Here is a 17,558-nt window from a genome sequence, read left to right as displayed (position 1 = left end):
TTAAAGAGTACATAAAAAAGAATTGTATTAATCACCTCTTGCAAAATCTGTGTACATACAGCCTAAAAATTCCGAGAGATGCCAAATCACTTGGGAGTCCATGGAAGAAAATAGAGCACCCTTTTAAAAGTGCCACATAGTATCAGTGGATAGAGACTTGAGCTCCAATCCATTGTAGCCACAGTGTTAGCTCCCGGAGGACCCGCAAAGGGTCAGCCAAGACGTATATCAAGAATACCAATATCCTGCACTGCAGAGGGGAATAGGGGACACAGGAAGAGGCGTTCTATTTTCCCGGGTAAGAGAACTGCAGCCAATTCATGTGAGCATAGACTGGAAGAAGTGGGAAAAGCTAAAAGGAATCTTCCATGCATAGGTACAATGATCACAGAGGACTGGACTGTGTCCTAAAAGTGTGTGCTTCAAAGTCTATACCAAATTCTATACTGAATGCACCTTGCTTTGCAGAGAACAGAGTAATTAAGTGAAGGATCAAAAGCCATTTCTGTGAACACGGAACAAGCATCTCAGCGGGAAAACTGCCTGCTATCTGATTGTTTCTTGTTAATGTGCTTGAAGATTTTGGATTTCTGGACGTTCTTTGATTTCTGATAGCCAAACCCTCCACCGCCACCTCTTTTTTGCAATCTCTTCCCGTGGCTGCTGTTTACATCTGAGAAAATGGTGTCAAGGAATGCAAGTTCATAAATATGTAATTAGCTTAAGCTATTAAAATTCCAAGGATGGCACCAAGGCCTCTTTTTTTTTTGGGGGGGGGGGTGGAATCATAGCATTAGCAGTACATTTTCAAAACTAGGTTGCAAGTGTGGCAAGGGAGAAGAAAACACCTGTAGAAATTTATCTAGTGACTGCCATCGCTCAGAGTTTTCCAATTAAGTTTTTCTACGGAGAGCAAAGTTAGCCCTCTATTAGATACTGTTATTACGTCAAGCTTGTGACTGAAGCAGTCGTGTTCCAAAGGATAGAATAACTGGTCCATGTAAACACAAAGTCAATGGGCATTTTAGGATGCAAAGAAGATGGAATGAAACAACAAAAGCAGACCATAATCATTTGCCCTGCCAGGCCCTCCTTAAGAGTAGTGCTATCTCTACACGCTGAAAGCTCATGCCCTCCACCTTCTTTTACACATGAAAATGTCATGTTTAAAATCTACACCTGCAGTTCTGAATTTCCGAAACTGCCATTGAACCAGATCTACTACCAGCCCAGTCGACCCCAACACATCTGAATCATAGAAAGGGGAAGAAATACTTTGCAACAAAAGGATACTAAGGTCCACAAATGGTGGGACCTTGAAGCCAAAAGAGAGTGCAACCTTCAGCAGATCCAAGTTATTGACGTTGTAGATCTGTTTCAGAGAATGGGAATCATAAGCTCTTATATAGGCTTTGTAAGCTTCTTGGGCAGATTTGTGAAGAAAGTAGTTCTTCTCGATCAATTTTTCCAGCTGAAAATTACAAAGGCAGAAGGAACGTTCAATTATACAGTCATCTAATAAATGAGGAAATGGAACATTTTGCTAACTGACACTGACATTTATCATTTGGAAGAATAGAGCAATACAGTTGGAATAGTAGACACATTTATCAAATTGTAGTTTTCAAAGTTAACAATGCAAGCTCATTATCAAGAAATACTGTTCTTTTCCTTTTTTTTTTTTTTACAAAAATATGTGGCTATAGAATTTGAAAATTAGGTATAAATTTCCTTCATAGAACGAAGTGTGAAAACTCCACATTCTACAGTGGGACTTTTTACCAGGTCTCTGAAAAAAATATATCCTGGTCTCCATCTTACCTACTGCTAAATATATACACAGCATGTTTCCACTTCCAGGTTTTTTAAAAATATATAATGCCATAGAGGAAAGGCTTCTAAAATCACGCCCCAATGTCAACCTCTCTGATATTAACGTCTTGCAGTCAACTCAGTTTACACTCACATGCTGTCATTTTATCCTTCGTAGTGAAATTCTTGTGGGAGGAAGTGCAAAACGACATCAGGGTCTGTTCCATCTATGGCCCATTCCTCTGCCTTCCCTGAGTCCCTCAGGCCATATACTGTCAACTGCCCTGTGGGAACTGTTATTATTTTACTCTCTTTTCTATTAGAAATCCTTCCATGAGGATGTATAAATATTCTGAAAGGCTACAAATAAACACTAATAAGAAAGACCATAAGGGTACCACTCAGGTGCCTCAACATACGTAAGACACATACTGTGCTATGTTCGTTTTATAAGTAGGTTGCTCCGGTTACTTTAAATGTAGCAGGATTAAAATTCATCCAAATTTAGTTTCACTCACACCTCACAATAGCTTCAAATTTGTGCACTGTGTGTTCTTCTATTATGATTTATTCATTAGATTGCTTTTTGTATTTATTTTTAGTTACCTAGATATGTGGGGTACAAATTTTTCCAAAGAAATAGGTGACGCAAGCTTAAGAATGCAAGTGGCAGAAACGCTTTTATTTTTATTTTACCTGAGATTGGATGTCAGAAATTTTGGACCAAGAAAATTCAAATTCATTTAATGGTACCTAAAAGAATAATTAAGAAAACTGTTACATTATATGCAGAAGATACTGAAAAGGCAGGTGCTGCTCAAACATCAGTTCAGAGAACTGTCACTAAAAACAAATAGCAGCTGTCTAGAACATATGGAGGCTCACCCCAAATCCCATTCTTCTGCACTTGCTAAATTAGTGTAAATAAAGCAGGGTTTTTTTTTTGGTGATGACAGAAATCCAGAGAGCGATTTCAACACAAAAATGTTTCAAAGAGGAATGGAAGTTCATACACAGCATGAGCAGCTGTTTTTGCAATCGCATTCTGAAACACCCTCATAACCAAAGACATTTCACATTTCTATACCCAACAGGGGACAATTACTCTGATGCATTCCTGTGCAAATGCGTCAAGGAAGTTTCTGTATTTGCATAATTCCTGCAAAAGATGTGTTCGTGAGTCATTTTATGGTGGGAAAACAAGCTTATATGAACCCCCTGTGGGCTACCACCAATATATGCAGAAGCACTGCCCTGACATCTTCACAGTGGTATTGCCTCCATCAGAGCCCTCACCATTCTATGCAAAACATACAAAACAAACAATTTTATTGACAACGTATGACCATCCTTGGCATCATGGGAATTAGAAGCAGATTCTGTTTGCTCTGATACTGCTGGATATGCGATGGGACCAAGAACCAGGATATCAAAGCAGTGCATCCATAGCTTGTGTTAAATTTTCTCTACTCCCTTAAACTCCACATGCATATGATGGAAAGCTTCTTCTAAATTATGCAGTTTCATTACAGCAGCCGCTCTGCAATTCTACTAAGGTTATTTAGTTAAACACTCTTTAGGCAATTAAGGCAGGTAGAAATTATTTGATTAATCATTAAAGCTTAGCTGCAGTGCTCCACACTGACTTACCCTGGCTTGCTTTAGGTAACGCAAGAAACCCAGTTCTTCCGGACGTAAAATCAGCAGAGCATGTCCTCTTCCATTTATACCCCGGGCAGTCCTACCAACACGGTGAATGTATTCCTTTTTAAAAAGAAACAATGCAAGAGTAACAAACATTTTTTTTTACAGTAAACAGAGGCACAGCAAAGGGCGCTCATACATAAACAGATCCACAACTAAACTTACATAAAAGTCTCCTATTCCCCAAATGAAATTCTTATTTACTTCAGTTATGGACTTAGCTTTGACAAAATAAATTACCGTATTTTTCGCTCTATAATACACACCTAGTTTTGGGAGGAGGAAAACAAGAAAAAAAATATTCTGAATCTCAGAAGCCAGAACAGCAAGAGGGATCGCTGCGTAGTGAAAGCATCAATCCCTCTTCCTGTTCTGGCTTCTGGGATAGCTGTGCAGCCTGCATTTGCTCCATAAGACGCACACACATTTCCCCTTACTTTTTAGGAGGGAAAAAACTGAGTCTTATAGAGCAAAAAATACGGTAGTAAAAAAAAGAGGAAAAGCATGGATGCTTTGGAAAAGTATACACAATGGGAAAAATAAAGCATTGTGGGTTTTTTTTGGGGGGGGGGGGGGAGTTTGGAAGCTTGACTCTTCTTGGTTGGAGCCGACGCAGCTGGAAGTTAGCATCTTCTGGCTGCTGCTAAGGTCCCAACACCCTGGACCCACCACTGCCCATGATCTTTATTTCTTGCTGCTCCTCATTACTGTCACCATTTGCATGCTCAGGCAGCCAGCAGCACATTAACCAGCTCTTTCCTTCTGGGCTCCCAATGTCTCACCTAAATGCCACTCTAACCTGCTCTTGAACATCGCTGGAGCCAGCTATGATTCCAATACTCTTGCCTTATTCAGGCATTCCATGCCCACCATTATAGAATTGCCTGTGTGAGGACAGGAACATGCTAGCTAGATCTGCTCCCACCCTAGTCATCCCCCTGTTACTGGTCTCCACATACAGGAAGGCAAACAACTGCAGCACGGATCCTGCTCCAATCCTGAAAGCTACATGCATGTTTCAGCAAACTGATCATGCAGCAACAAGCAATTTAACTGGAAGGCAGCGTGAAAGTCTGGCCTCTCTCTTCCTGGGATGCTGCTGTTTCTGTGCTGATGCAAGCCACCCCACATGCCAATAACTATTGGTACTAGCATTGTGACTTTTGCTACTTAAGCAGATCTTTGGTTCAGCATAGGGATTTGACGATGGAGGGAAGGAAAAGAACAGCTGAGTAGACACAGAGGAGTGAGGAGCTCTGCCATATGCAGAATGGTGCTCTCTGCTCACTATATACCAGATTTTCCAGTTCCTTTATCTTTTTTTTTAAAAAAGTTTCCTTAGAAGAGCAATCTTGTGCAAATAATTTCCCCCAAAAGGGGGGGGGGGGAGAAAAAAAAAACATTCTGAAGGGTCTCAGAAAACAGTCTGAACGTACAGGATACAGAAACCCTGCAGAAGCAAAACGAAATTGGGTATAATCACTGTATGGGACAGAAACGTATGCATGCCACCTTGCGCTCCTTGGAGGAAATGTAATGGATAAAATTTAAATGTTAAATTGTGAAGTCAAGCTTAGCAGGGATTTTATTGATGCTCTATTTTTATTCTTATACGCCGTATGCCACCTTGTTATATTATAAGTGCATGTTATAAATATGCATAAATAAATATATTAAGATTTGCGGTCTCATTTAGTTTCAGGAACACGGGGGAATTTCTTAGGTGGGTTAAATCCACAGCGCCTCTGAAAACATACATCTTTCAGGAAATCGTACTACCTTTGGATCATCTGGTGGGTCATACTGAACAATCCAGTCAACCTCTGGAATGTCCAGTCCTCGAGCAGCTACATCTGTGCACAAGAGGATTCCAGAATCTGCATTGCAGAACTGGAAAAATGTCGTTGTGCGCTTCGTTTGCTTCTGCTTGCCCTAGAAGAAAGTGAGATGTTCATGATGAGGTTCATCAGCAACTATGGGATTCTCCAGAGAGAGCCTGAAATCCAACACATCCCTATAATGTACATGCATCACACTGCATGAATAGCAACCTGGCTACAAATATATCAGAATTATGTTGAAAATTATACTGCCAAACAAACCCCAAATCCATTACAAAGCCATAACTAGGTGTGAACAAGTGTCAGAACCACCACTGTGCGGGAAATAACCTGTGATATATTATGCACGGCGAAATAAATAGTGCTTTTTAATTCTTACAAGAATCCTGTAAAGAAAGGCCTGCATTACTATCCCCATATTGCAGCCAGTATGCCAAGGCTCTGCAGTTTGCAAAAAAACACTCCAGCAAATCCATGCCTAAGGCAAGATTTAGATCAGAGAATTGCTGGCTGTCAGTTTACACTTTTAGCCACCACATAAAATCAGAAGAAATGTCCAGCATGGAAAAAGGCAGCAATTACTGCTTTTTATGAGAAAATGCAAGAAGAGCAGCCTACAGTAGGAAGAGGGACACGGGTGGCGATGTGGGTTAAACCACAGAGCCTAGGACTTGCCGAACAGAAGGTCGGCGGTTCAAATCCCTGCGACAGGGTGAGCTCCCGTTGCTCAGTCCCAGCTCCTGCCAACCTAGCAATTCGAAAGCACGTCAAAGTGTAAGTAGATAAATAGGTACCACTCTGGCGGGAAGGTAAAGGGCGTTTCCGTGCGCTGCTCTGGTTCGCCAGGAGCGGCTTAGTCATGCTGGTCACATGACCTGGAAGCTGTACACCGGCTCCCTCGGCCAATAAAGCAAGATGAGCGCTGCAACCCCAGAGTCGGTCACGACTAGACCTAATGGTCAGGGGTCTCTTTACCTTTACCTTACAGTAGGAAGACTGTGAGAGAGACCTGAGTGCAACAGTACTTTCCTCACTTGAGATTCCCAGAAACTGGCATTCAGAGACACACTCCAACATGGGAGGCAGAGCATAGCCATCGAGAGTAGCAGTTCAAGACTGATTTATGTTGTATATCACACTTTCTACTTCAGTGGGAAAATAACTCAAAAAGTATTGAACTATAAAAATCTCCAGGTAGATGGTTGTCCAATAAATGTATGGTTAAGTCTGCATTCTCCTCTCCCTGACCCCACATAAATCTATGGTACACCTTTTTTGGTGAACCTGTTTTGGGGTGTAAAGAAAACCAGCAGCAGCTCATACAATAAAACATCCTTAACCAACCTAGTGCCCTCCAAATGTTTTAGACTACAATTCCCATTAGTCTCAGCCAGCATGGTGTGCTAATGGGAGTTGTATTCCAGAGAGGTTATAGTAAAACCCATACACAGGAATGGGTTCTACCACAAATAAAAAACCTCTGCCATTGAACGCTTGTTAAACTGTTGCACAAATCTGCCCTGAAGTGCTTTGTTGCAATGACACATTTCACTGGAAATACTCAGGGCCTTCCAGGTTAGGTAAGCTGGCAGAATATGAACTGCATCAGTTGTAAACATAAACATAAACAAAAACATAAACAAAAACAAAACAGAAAAAAGTCCGTTTATGGGAGAGAATGAAAAACTTTTTTTTTTGTTTTCTAAAAAGTGCACAGTATTGCAGTTAATTTAGTAAATTCTACCTGAATAGTCATTTTTGTGTTAATTTAAGAAGAAACAAAGGGTGCTTTGCTTCTTCCACGGTATGGGCACTGGGGGGGGGGGAATCACTTTACTACATTAATGCAGACACACTTAAAATGGTTAACTGTCAGCTAACAACATTCTAACAAACAACTTCAACCTTGCTGACAAAACCGAGTTCTTCACATAAGCATTTTAAAGGCAGGTTTAAGAGAAAGGTTCCGCTGATGACATTTAAAGGTTAATTTATGACTCCATTGCAGAAATCTTGCTGAGATGCTGACATTCTTGTTATGCACTCTCAGGCTTCATAAAAGGCCACCTGCAATTTACAGTAACTTCAAAGCTAAATGCATTATTCAAGCTTGCAAGTCGGCTCAAAACACCCAGCTGTAGATGCAAAAGGGGTCTCATGATAGTATAGAGCAGGGTAAATTTCTTGCCAAAAAGAGGGGCTATTGAAATTATTCACAGTGTGCCTTGGAAGTCCCATAAGTCTGAGATCAGCTGTCAGTTAAAGATGGCACTTAGCTGGCCAAAATTTTTGTAAATGTACTGGTTGAACACTGTCGAAATGCCTTACAGTGGTTCTCAACCTGTGGATCCCCAGATGTTGTTGGACTACAACTCCCATCATCCCTGATCTCTGGCCTTGCTACCTAGGGGTGATAGGAGTTGTAGTTCAACAACATCTGGGGACCCACAAGTTGAGAACGGCTGGCTTATAACATCCATCACATCATAATGACTGCTAAGCTATTGGTTTGCTTAAAACATGGTTCATTTAACTGAACACCAGCACCATCCTTTAGTTGAGCAGAAAAACAAACTATGGAGCAGCTGGCTTAGCATTGCTTAAACCAGCCCTTTTGGTTTGTTTCTCTCAAAGAAACCATGAATGAGCAGGGAAGCCAAGAACGAACCTTGGCAATAGATTGTGGGAGTACGTAAGCAGCATATATCAGCATGCATCTCATGGATAGTTAAACAAATAATACTTCAAAGCTTAGCATTACCTCTGAACGCAGCCAGTGAAAAGGGAGCACGCAATAACTCACAAGTGACGGATTACTGCTAGATTCTGGTTTATCAGATTATCAGCTTTATGTATATTAACCCAAAATAAATCTTGAGTGATCAAAACAGTCATGGATAAACACTGCCAGTTTCAAAGTAGATTGTCATTTCCAAAACATATACTTACGTGAATGGCCAGGACTGGGAGATCAATGTAATTAAGAAGTTCATAATGATACTTCACAGACATACATGAAGAGAAGAACACCATCAGCTTTTTCTTCCGATTCTTCTTGAGGAAAGTGAAAAGCAGGAGGAACCTCTTTTCTGAAGGGCACACTACGTAACCCTAAAAATGATTGGGAAAATGGTTTTATGTACATATAGCCTTCTATAGTACTATTTCTAGCAACTTCCAAATGGAAGCACACTGTACCAAAATGCACCTAAAGAATTGTGTTCCGATAACCCATTTCCTAATCTCTTACTTGTGAAAAATTCTGATAAGAAGTGAAGGTGTTTGGTTGACTCCCATCGACTAAAGGAAAGGGATCAAAAAGGGGTTTTAAAAACAAACAAACCCGATTCCAATGCTATTCATCTGCCAATAGAAAAGGCACCACTGGCAGAATGGATTCCCCTTCCTTCTGCAGCTCCCCCCGCCCGCTGTGATGGCAAAATCTGCTCCGGAGGGTTGGATAACCCTTTGGAGAAGACTGGGGGCTGCAGAAAGAAAGACATCCCATCATAGAAAACAGTTACGTTTTCTTACAGTTCCATCCTATGCACATTTGCCAGCAATCCAACTAAATTCAGTGGGATTTTCCAGTGAACGTGTTCAAAAATTATGGCCTTAGAAAATGTCAGACTACCTGAATAAAGATTTCAGTGAAATGTGGGTTTTACTTTTAAGCCCTTAAGTTCTATTTTCCTTACAAAAAAGGACTATAAAGAGAATCTGCAGGGGTACAATTAAAGTTCACCCTAACTAATGTTCATCTATTCTTGTAGTTTTTGTAGGAATGACTTTCTAAGGCTAGTCACTGCCAACTTTGTTATCCTTTTGGTGCCAGGCAAAGCTGGTTCCCCCTCCGATTGCTTGGGCAGCATCTGCCTTTAACGTGACTGTGTTTTTATCTTCTTTATCCTAATTGCAAATTGTTTTGAGACTTTAGTAGGAAGCAATATACAAATTTAATAAACCTAAGCCCAAGCTAAATCTGGTATGACCATTCCAAGTGAGATAGTAGACAATTAATATCTTCAGGCAGCAGCATGGAGTCTACACTATTTCAAAGCGGCACTTAGCTGTAATTATACCACTGCAGGTGCATAGGAATCAGGTTTGTTATGGAAGATACATGAATATTTGAAAAAAGTGATCAGCTGTAAGCCAAAATTAGAAACATTATGTACACTGGCTGAACTTGGATGCAGATCTCAATGTCTGGGTTTGCATGTAGCACTTATTTATTAAGATCCTAGGGCAGGATACAGCAATATAATATACAATTATATATGCTACAGTACAATTAAAAGAACACAAGCAAAACCATTATAACCAGAGCAGAACAATACAAATTCAGCAAGTGCTGGGTCCCACAAAACAACAGGTATTAACTGTCCAAAGTCCAGAGTGAAGTTACAGCTTCAGCATATGGTGAAAGCTATACAATGAAGATGCTAGATCAGGCATAGGCAAACCTGGCCCTCCAGATGTTTTGGGACTACAATTTCCATCATCCCTGACCACTGGTCCTGTTAGCTAGGGATGATGGGAGTTGTAGTCCCCAAACACCTGGAGGGCTGAGTTTGCCTATGCCTGTGCTAGATGCACGTCTGTGGAACTATACGTGGTGAACAATAAAAGCTTATGAATCAACAACAAGCCATGGTTTAAAAGTGTGGTTTGGTCATGGTGAATAAACCCTGGTTAAGACACTGAGCTGGGTTGGGACAACTGAATTAAACCATAACTTAAGAGTTACATGAGAACCAGGACAATATGAAAAACAAAGGGCACCTGGAGAAAGGGAAATCTGATAAAAGTAGAGAAATGAGTGTCCAGGACAGCAGTAAAAATGAAACAAACTCTGCTAAGAAACTAATGTATCTTTCTACTACTACTTCCATCACCACCACCACCATCATCGCTTGATAGTTACCTGTTCAAGCCCATCTACAGTTGCTGTCTCTTTATTGTCATCAACCCCAACATACAATGGCTCCTTTTTTAGAGAAATCTTGGCTAGGTCTTCAACTTTACGGGTTTGTGTAGCGGAGAACAGCATGGTCTGCCTACGCTCTGGGAGGGAGAAAAATAGGAAGCAACTTCAACTGAATGGATTAGAGCAACAGACCTTGAATGAAATAAAACACACTAATGCTATGAGAAACACACTTGCTCTTTGTATAATCTGGATATTTCTAAAATTAGCCGGTCACAGGTTTTTTTCAACTAAGAGCCAAATAGTTTCACAGCAGTCCAGTTTTGAAGTAGAATCACACTAAAAACATTATTTATTTAGTAGCAAGTGCTGATGCAGATATGCCTACTTGGGAGTAAGATCCAATGATCACAGTGAAAGTAATTTTTAAGTAAATATGCATGGGATTACTCGGCAAATGTTACTATTCAGCCCGCTGTAAGGAAGGCACATCCATTTAAAATTCTGTACAGTGCTTAAAATGAAAACGCAAAAGACACTGAAGAAGTGAGCAAGAACTGCAAAAAATAAAAATAAAGTGTTTTGAGACCGCTGCTCTCCCTGCCATCTCAAGAAAGAAAGAATGAGGACAATTTGAATGTTTGGCTTACTTGGTAGGAGCTTAATGATCTGTTTCATTTCTTCCTCAAATCCCACTTCTAAGATTCTATCTGCCTCATCGATCACCAGACACTGCAGGTTCTTGAACATAAACCCTGGAGTATTCTGCAAGGCATTTAAACAGTGTCACCAGCTATCACAAGGCACACAAAGTCAGCCCTGAGCTACAAACTCCTCTTCCTACCTGCATATGGTCCAGAAGCCTGCCTGGAGTTGCCACAATGATGTTAATGCCATTTGCAAGTTTCTGTGCCTCGGCAGATCTATTACTGCCTCCCATTATCAGGCCATAAGTGTGGACGTGATGAGTCATCAATTCTTTGAGGACACCATAGGTCTGCATGGCAAGTTCCCGAGTAGGCGAAAGGATGAGGACGCCCGTTCCTGGAAGGGGGCAGAGGGAAAGATGCAAAAAGGAGACCATAATGGCAAACAATTATCCCCAAATTTATCTTCAGACTTTCAAGTGAGAAGGCAATGCAGAAAATCTTACCATTCCTGGGCATGAATTTTAACTTGTAGATGAGTTCTATTGCTGGAATAAGAAATGCCAGAGTTTTGCCACTGCCGGTTTTTGCTGCTGCTAGAATATCTCTACAGATAGAGTAAGTACGAAGAACTGAATTTAGGAGTAGGAAAGCTGAAACAATTTAAAATCAAATAAGAATAGCTTTAAAGCTAAACATTAAAAATAAGCCCAGAGTTTGTGTTTATGCATGCCTCGGCAAAAGTAAGTCCCACTGAGCTTATTTCCAGGTACAGGATTGCAGCCTAAACTACATTATTACATATGACACAGAAAATCGTTTTCCAAAATACGTAAGTAGGACTACTTGAAGCTGTCACTATTTTAGTTTTCCACCACAACCTTAACTGATTTTAATGTGGCATGCTTTAATACAATGCTCACAACCCAGCAATGAGATAGAAAGAAACGCAGCCTGGTCCTATAAGCAATTATTCAAATTAAGTCCCATGGGGTGATATCCAATTGTGATGCCCCATTTGCATATCAGACTGTTGCTTGTGCAAACAGGCCCTGCTCTTCCTCTCCTTTCCCTTACAGATGTGTGTTTCCCTGTTCCATATGGTGTGTTTGGGAGTCGGTGCTAAGTATTACCTCTGTATTCACTGGGCTCTTATCCGGCTAGTATGCACAAGATAGCAACCCCAGTAACAGCACGTGGGGTCGGGAAGAGAGGAGAAATCATTCTGTGGCTACCCGAGAGCTATCTCCTTAGTTACTTTGCATTCATAGGGACATACAAAGAGCCCTGTTGGATCAGGCCAATGGGCCGTCTAGTCCAGCATTCTGTTCTCAGTGGCCAACCAGATGCCCCAGGGCAGAATCCGAGCACATGATCACTCTCCCCTCCTGTGATCTCCAGCAACTGGTGCTCAGAAGCATTGCTGCGTCCAGTTGTGGAGGCAGAACACAGCTATCGTGCCTAGTTGCCATTGATACGATTACGGGAAAAAAAAAAAAGAGTCCATACAAAACACACCTGCCTTCCACAAGCCATTTCTTACCTGCCTTCCACAAGTGGCTTAATACTTTTATGCTGAATTTCTGTCATGTGCGTAAAGCCCATGTCAGCTATTCCTTTCAACGTGTTCTCACTGACAAGGCCATTAAGGGAAGCAAATGACGTATCCTCAAAAGCACCTGAAGGCAGAAATGATCTTGGTCAGTTTCCATTGACAACATGCCAAAATAAATAGCAACAAACCCTTATTAAAGTAGAACAAAGCTGGTCTTTCAGTATCAAATTTCGTTTCTGCACACCACAGAAAATTCTGATGACAGCTAACTTATCCAGCTGCTTTATCCTAAGCATTCCCAGCCTCAGTACACACAACTTTCTCTGGAATCATCTGAACACCAAATAAGCTTAGCATATTGCTGAGATGGTTTAATTTTTCCACATATGAAAGCCACATTGCAGCAAAGCCTGAAGGAGTTACACATCTGCAAGTCCCATACACAGCCTACTGCAGGGGTCAGCAAACTTTTTTAGTAGGGGGGCAGTCCACTGTCCCTCAGACTTTGTGGGGGACCAGACTATATTGGGGGGGGGGGGGATGAACGAATTCCTGTGCCCCACAAATAACCCAGAGATGCATTTGAAGTAAAAGCACACATTCTACTCATGTAAAAACACGCTGATTCCTGGACTGTCTGCGGGCCGATTTCGTAGGTGATTGGGCCGGATCTGGCCCTTGGGCCTGAGTTTGCCTACTCATGGCCTACGGCATGTGTAGCATTTGCTTGCCAATATCTCTTGGCTTGAGTTGTGCAGATTAATATGGGAAAGTTCCACATGTCTGGACAATTTAAGGCTACAATGCTACATACAATCATACACAGGCTGGGAACTGGCACCGTAAAGGGACATCCCTCCTGCCCACCCCACCTTCCACTCTAACCAATGTGAATGCTGGAGCCGCGGACATAGCGTGGGCTGCACTGCTCCATCAAGCCTTGCCACTGCTGACCAGAGGTTCGTGCAGCAGCCGGATGCCAAAGCAAGGATAACTTGATCTCCAAGATCAACAGAAATCAAAATCCAGAGCCCTGGAGCCCAGTCCAATAAATCTCACTGAGTTCAATGAAATGTACTCCCAAGGGTCAGTCCACAGACAATAAGTGAAGCTACCAATTGACTTAATGTTCGCTTTAAAAAAGAGAAAGCCCAGTACCATCTGAACATTTTGATATACAAAATCTCACTAAACAAGAAACAGAACAAAGAAGTGGGGGGTGTGAGGAGCTTGCCTGTTAGTCCAAGAGGCAAAGCAGGTCCATCGGCATCTTCAGACTCTTCTTTCTCATCCAGATTTTCACTACTTTCTTCTTTGGGCTCCCCATTTAAGGTGTCTTCTTCCTCAGTGCATTCTTCCTCCATTTTTGCTTTCTTAGTTTCTGTGTATACACAATGCATGGAAATTAATCAATGCCAACACCGGACATGTACATATGAACTAGCAGTCTGCAGCAAGAATCTATATGGCAGTCAGTGTAGTTGGTATATTCATTGAAAGGGCCATAGGAAGAATTCTACATTGTTGATCTCTGGTTTTAGCATTTAAACTATGGACAAAAATGTACTTATGCCACATATAAACCACCACCAAAGTTTCTGCATCTAAGCTGCAAAAGGAGGGAAAAGCTGGTTCTGCACTATGTGGAGTAGTCACCTAGAAAGCAGAAGAGAACAAAGAAGAAAACAGAGAAGGCAGAATTGTGTTGCTCAATCAGATGAACAGCCAGTTTATCTACTGCTCTTCCAATATGGACTCCATTTTTCAGGTTTCCATTCAACAGAAGCTGCGTCTCCCTCCCTGTGCTGCTCTTTGAAGAAGCTTCACACTTGCAAGGCACTTGTGCTACTTCTTTAAACTTTGAAACAAGACAAGGTAAACTTTGAAACAGCACAAGGCAACTTACAAACATAGGACTGGCAATCCCCTTTGCACTGTGGTTCCCAAGCACCTAATAGGCAACTGTTGGGCACCTGAGCACCCCATAAAAGGCATTAAAATGGTCCCGGGCCCTAAGGAAGTTAGATTGGCTTCAACCAGAGACAGGGCCTTTTCAACTCTGGCTCCGGTCTGGTGGAACGCTCTGCCTCACGAGACCAGGGCCCTGCAGGATCTGATTTCTTTCCGCAGGGCCTGTAAGACAGAGTTGTTCCGCCTGGCCTTTGGCTTGGAGCCAATTTGATTCCCTCCCTCTCTTTCTTTTTTCTTTTCCTTCTCCCTTTGCGATGAGGCTACATTTTAATATTTTAATGTTTCAATATTTTGATGTTGTATTTTTTAATGTTGTTTTTAAGTTGTAATCATTTAACTTGTTTTTATTATTGCTTGTAAGCCGCTCTGAGCCCGGCCATGGCTGGGGAGGGCGGGGTATAAATAAAAATTATTATTATTATTATTATTATTATTATTACATCTGGATAAAAGTAAGAGATATAATACCATTTTCTGTATCAGCCACAATTTTTCTTTTCTTCTTTTTCTTCTTCTTTTTCAACTCAGGCTGTGTGTTTCCAGCCTCACCATTGTTTGGTGTTACTTTAGTCTGTTCCACACCCTCTGTTTTTTGTTCTTCAGCTGCTGCTTCTGAGATGCTGGAAAAGTCTTCTGCGATGCCCTCAACTGTTGCTCCTAATGAGACAAACAATAATAAATCAAAGCAATGTCTGATACCATTTAAGAAACAACAACAACTTCACACATGAATTTTAAGGGCCAGATCACATTCATAGCTCCTCCAGTTAATTACTACTGGTGCATACACTCTCTCTATTGGACCCAATGGACAACCTCTTCTTGCTCACAAAAAGTAAGTGTGCACATGTTTTAGAAAGGGTATTGTAGAGCTGGAAAAGATTCAGAGAATGCCAACCAAATACGACCAAGGGGATAGAATGACTCCTCTGCAAGGGTTGCAGCACTTGTGCCTTTTTAGTTTAGAGCAGGGGTGTCCAACCAGCAAATCACGATCTACCGGTAGATCCCTGGCTGATCCTAGTAGATCATGGGATCCTTATCATGTACAAAAAGTTACGGAGGGGAAAGCTACAAATCTCTGTGCAATCCTCCCCCAAAAAGCTCAACAACTCTGGGCACTTCCCTCCTAAAAAAAGCCCTCCAATGCCAATGGGTAGATCACTGCCAGTTTTTTTATACTGGGAGAAGATCAGTCTCTCGGGAGTTGGACATGCCTGGTTTAGAGAAAAGGTGAGTGACATGACACATGGCATGGAGGAAGTTTATAGTGTTTCTCTCCCTCTCTCACAACTCTAGAACTCTTAGAACTTGGGGAAGGGTTACAGCTCAGTGGTAGAGTAACTAGCTGCCTTGAAAGCAGCAGGCCCTGCGTTCAATACCCAGTACCATCTCCAGGTAGGGTTGGTAGAGATTCTAGCCTGAAACCCCAGAAAGCCTCTGTCAATCAGTGTAGACAATGCTGAGCAAGCTAGACCAATGGTCTGGCTCGATATAAGGCAGTCTTCCTATGTTCTTATGACCTGAAACTGAATGTTGGAAGATTTAGGGTAGACAAAAGAAAGCACTTCCTTATGCGGTGCATAGTTAAAACTATGGAAGTCACTCCCACAGGTGGCCACCAACCCATATGACTTTAAAAGATTAGACAAATTCCTGGAGGAATCTGCTTCTCCCTCTGTTGGCCATGATGGCTATGCTCTGCCTCAACCGTCAGAGGCAGTCAAACTTCTGAATACCAGTTGCCCCCAAACACAGGAGTGTTCGAATCTTGCTTACAGCCCCTTGGCTACCTTGGGAACAGGATGCTGAACTTACCTGGGCCATTGGCTTGATCCAGCGGGCTATTCTCACGTTCTTAAATACAAAGAAACACAATGTTGTCCCCTGATCGGGGTGCAATAAATGTGTGTGGGAGGGAGCCACTATCACCTTTTGGCGCCAGGCAAATGCATTCCTCTTCTCCCAGGCCTTTGACTAACTCAATAATCTACAGTGGTACCTCGGGTTACACTCCGGCGGCGCGGCAGCAGCACCCATTAGCTAAAGTGGTGCTTCAGGTTAAGAACAGTTTCAGGTTAAGAACGGACCTCCGGGACGAATTAAGTACGTAACCCGAGGTACCACTGTATTACCCTTTTAAACTGTTGGGGGGGGGGGTTGCTGTTTTTGCTCGTTACACTGTTATGTATTTTTTTGCGTCTTTATACAGCCACCCGCCCTGTAACCCCCGGATGAAGGGCAGCGTAGAAATCCAATAAACCAACGCACAAATGAAACAGAAAAAGCCCGTCCCTGGTCTCCCCCCCTTCCCTTCGTGGCGCCCGTGTCCCTGTCTCCCCACCGGCCGCCGTCTTACCGGAGGGCCCGGGGCCCATCGCAACATCCGCCGCCCCCGCCGCTTGCCGGGCCAAGTTGCGCTGGCGAATCTTGAGGTTGCGCTTGTGGAGCTTCTTGCGCAGCAGCCGCATCGGCAGGTTCCCGGTATTGGCCGCCATGGCTGCGGAGACCGAACGCCACCGCCGACCCCACGTGCGCAGAGGGAAAGGGAGGCAGGAAAAAGGAAGGAGCAGCCGGAAGCGGCGGAGGCCGGTGCACGAGAGCTTCCGGTGCCCATTCGCTTCCCTCCTTCCGCCCCAAAGGGGCAGGTTGCAGCGGCCTCTAGAGGATCGGAGGAGGAAGCGCAGGCAGCTGGGAGGTGAAAGCGCGCAGGGTTCTCCCCGCTTCTCCTCTTCCTCAGAGCTCCGTCTTTCAATGGCAGTTGAGCCAAACGGGCTGGGCAGTCGCCTGACGCGACTCTCACCAGAGAGCAAAGCCACATTCTGCAGCTGTCCGCTCAAGTCACTGGTGCTGCAGACGCACTTACCTGGGAGCAAACCTCGTTGGATTCAACGAGACTGACTTCTGAGCAGACAGACACGCACTGGACTGCTTTTGCAGAGCCAAGACGGCATTGCCGGTTTGCTTAGCGATGCTAAGATGCCCTGTGCCATCCCCGACTGATGCTGCTGATGCTGCCAATGGTCATTTTGCATACAAGCTGAGCGCCATTCGAACGGCGCTTTTTGCATTTCGTTGCCCTTTAACCTTAACCTTTC

The 17,558-nt window shown here is 42.8% G+C and overlaps 1 protein-coding gene and 1 long non-coding RNA gene across 2 annotated transcripts; one reads left to right on the top strand and one right to left on the bottom strand.

Moving 5' to 3' along the window:
• DDX18 (DEAD-box helicase 18) lies at positions 1–17,027 on the bottom strand. Its single transcript, XM_083408967.1, has 14 exons — positions 16,820–17,027; positions 14,929–15,117; positions 13,724–13,870; positions 12,478–12,613; positions 11,441–11,541; positions 11,132–11,331; positions 10,938–11,052; positions 10,285–10,424; positions 8,307–8,468; positions 5,296–5,448; positions 3,463–3,576; positions 2,509–2,565; positions 1,294–1,471; positions 1–673 (listed from the first exon to the last, which is right to left on the bottom strand). Exons 1-14 carry the CDS (start codon positions 16,956–16,958, stop codon positions 528–530), a joined length of 1,977 nt encoding a protein of 658 aa, XP_083265093.1. The 5' UTR covers positions 16,959–17,027; the 3' UTR covers positions 1–527.
• On the top strand, positions 5,455–8,297 carry LOC310665342. Its single transcript, XR_014505409.1, has 3 exons — positions 5,455–5,994; positions 6,363–6,968; positions 7,012–8,297. It is a non-coding gene; the product is annotated as an uncharacterized lncRNA (long non-coding RNA).
• Positions 17,028–17,558: the final 531 nt, after the last annotated feature.

This window comes from Podarcis tiliguerta (genome assembly GCF_965153285.1).
Source record: "Podarcis tiliguerta genome assembly, chromosome: 1".
NCBI classification, from domain to species: Eukaryota; Metazoa; Chordata; class Lepidosauria; order Squamata; family Lacertidae; genus Podarcis; species Podarcis tiliguerta.
The sequence above is the reverse complement of the archived record's forward strand: the minus strand, read 5'-3'. Positions and strand labels throughout refer to the sequence as shown.

Excerpts from the sequence above, each read along its gene's own strand:
- DDX18 (XM_083408967.1), bottom strand. The coding sequence starts at position 16,958 with ATGGCGGCCAATACCGGGAACCTGCCGATGCGGCTGCTGCGCAAGAAG. Across the intron at positions 1,472-2,508 it reads TTTCTGACATCCAATCTCAG|CTGGAAAAATTGATCGAGAA; the intron begins GTAAAATAAAAA and ends TGTAATTTTCAG. Across the intron at positions 674-1,293 it reads CCCACCATTTGTGGACCTTA|ATGTAAACAGCAGCCACGGG; the intron begins GTATCCTTTTGT and ends CCATTTTCTCAG.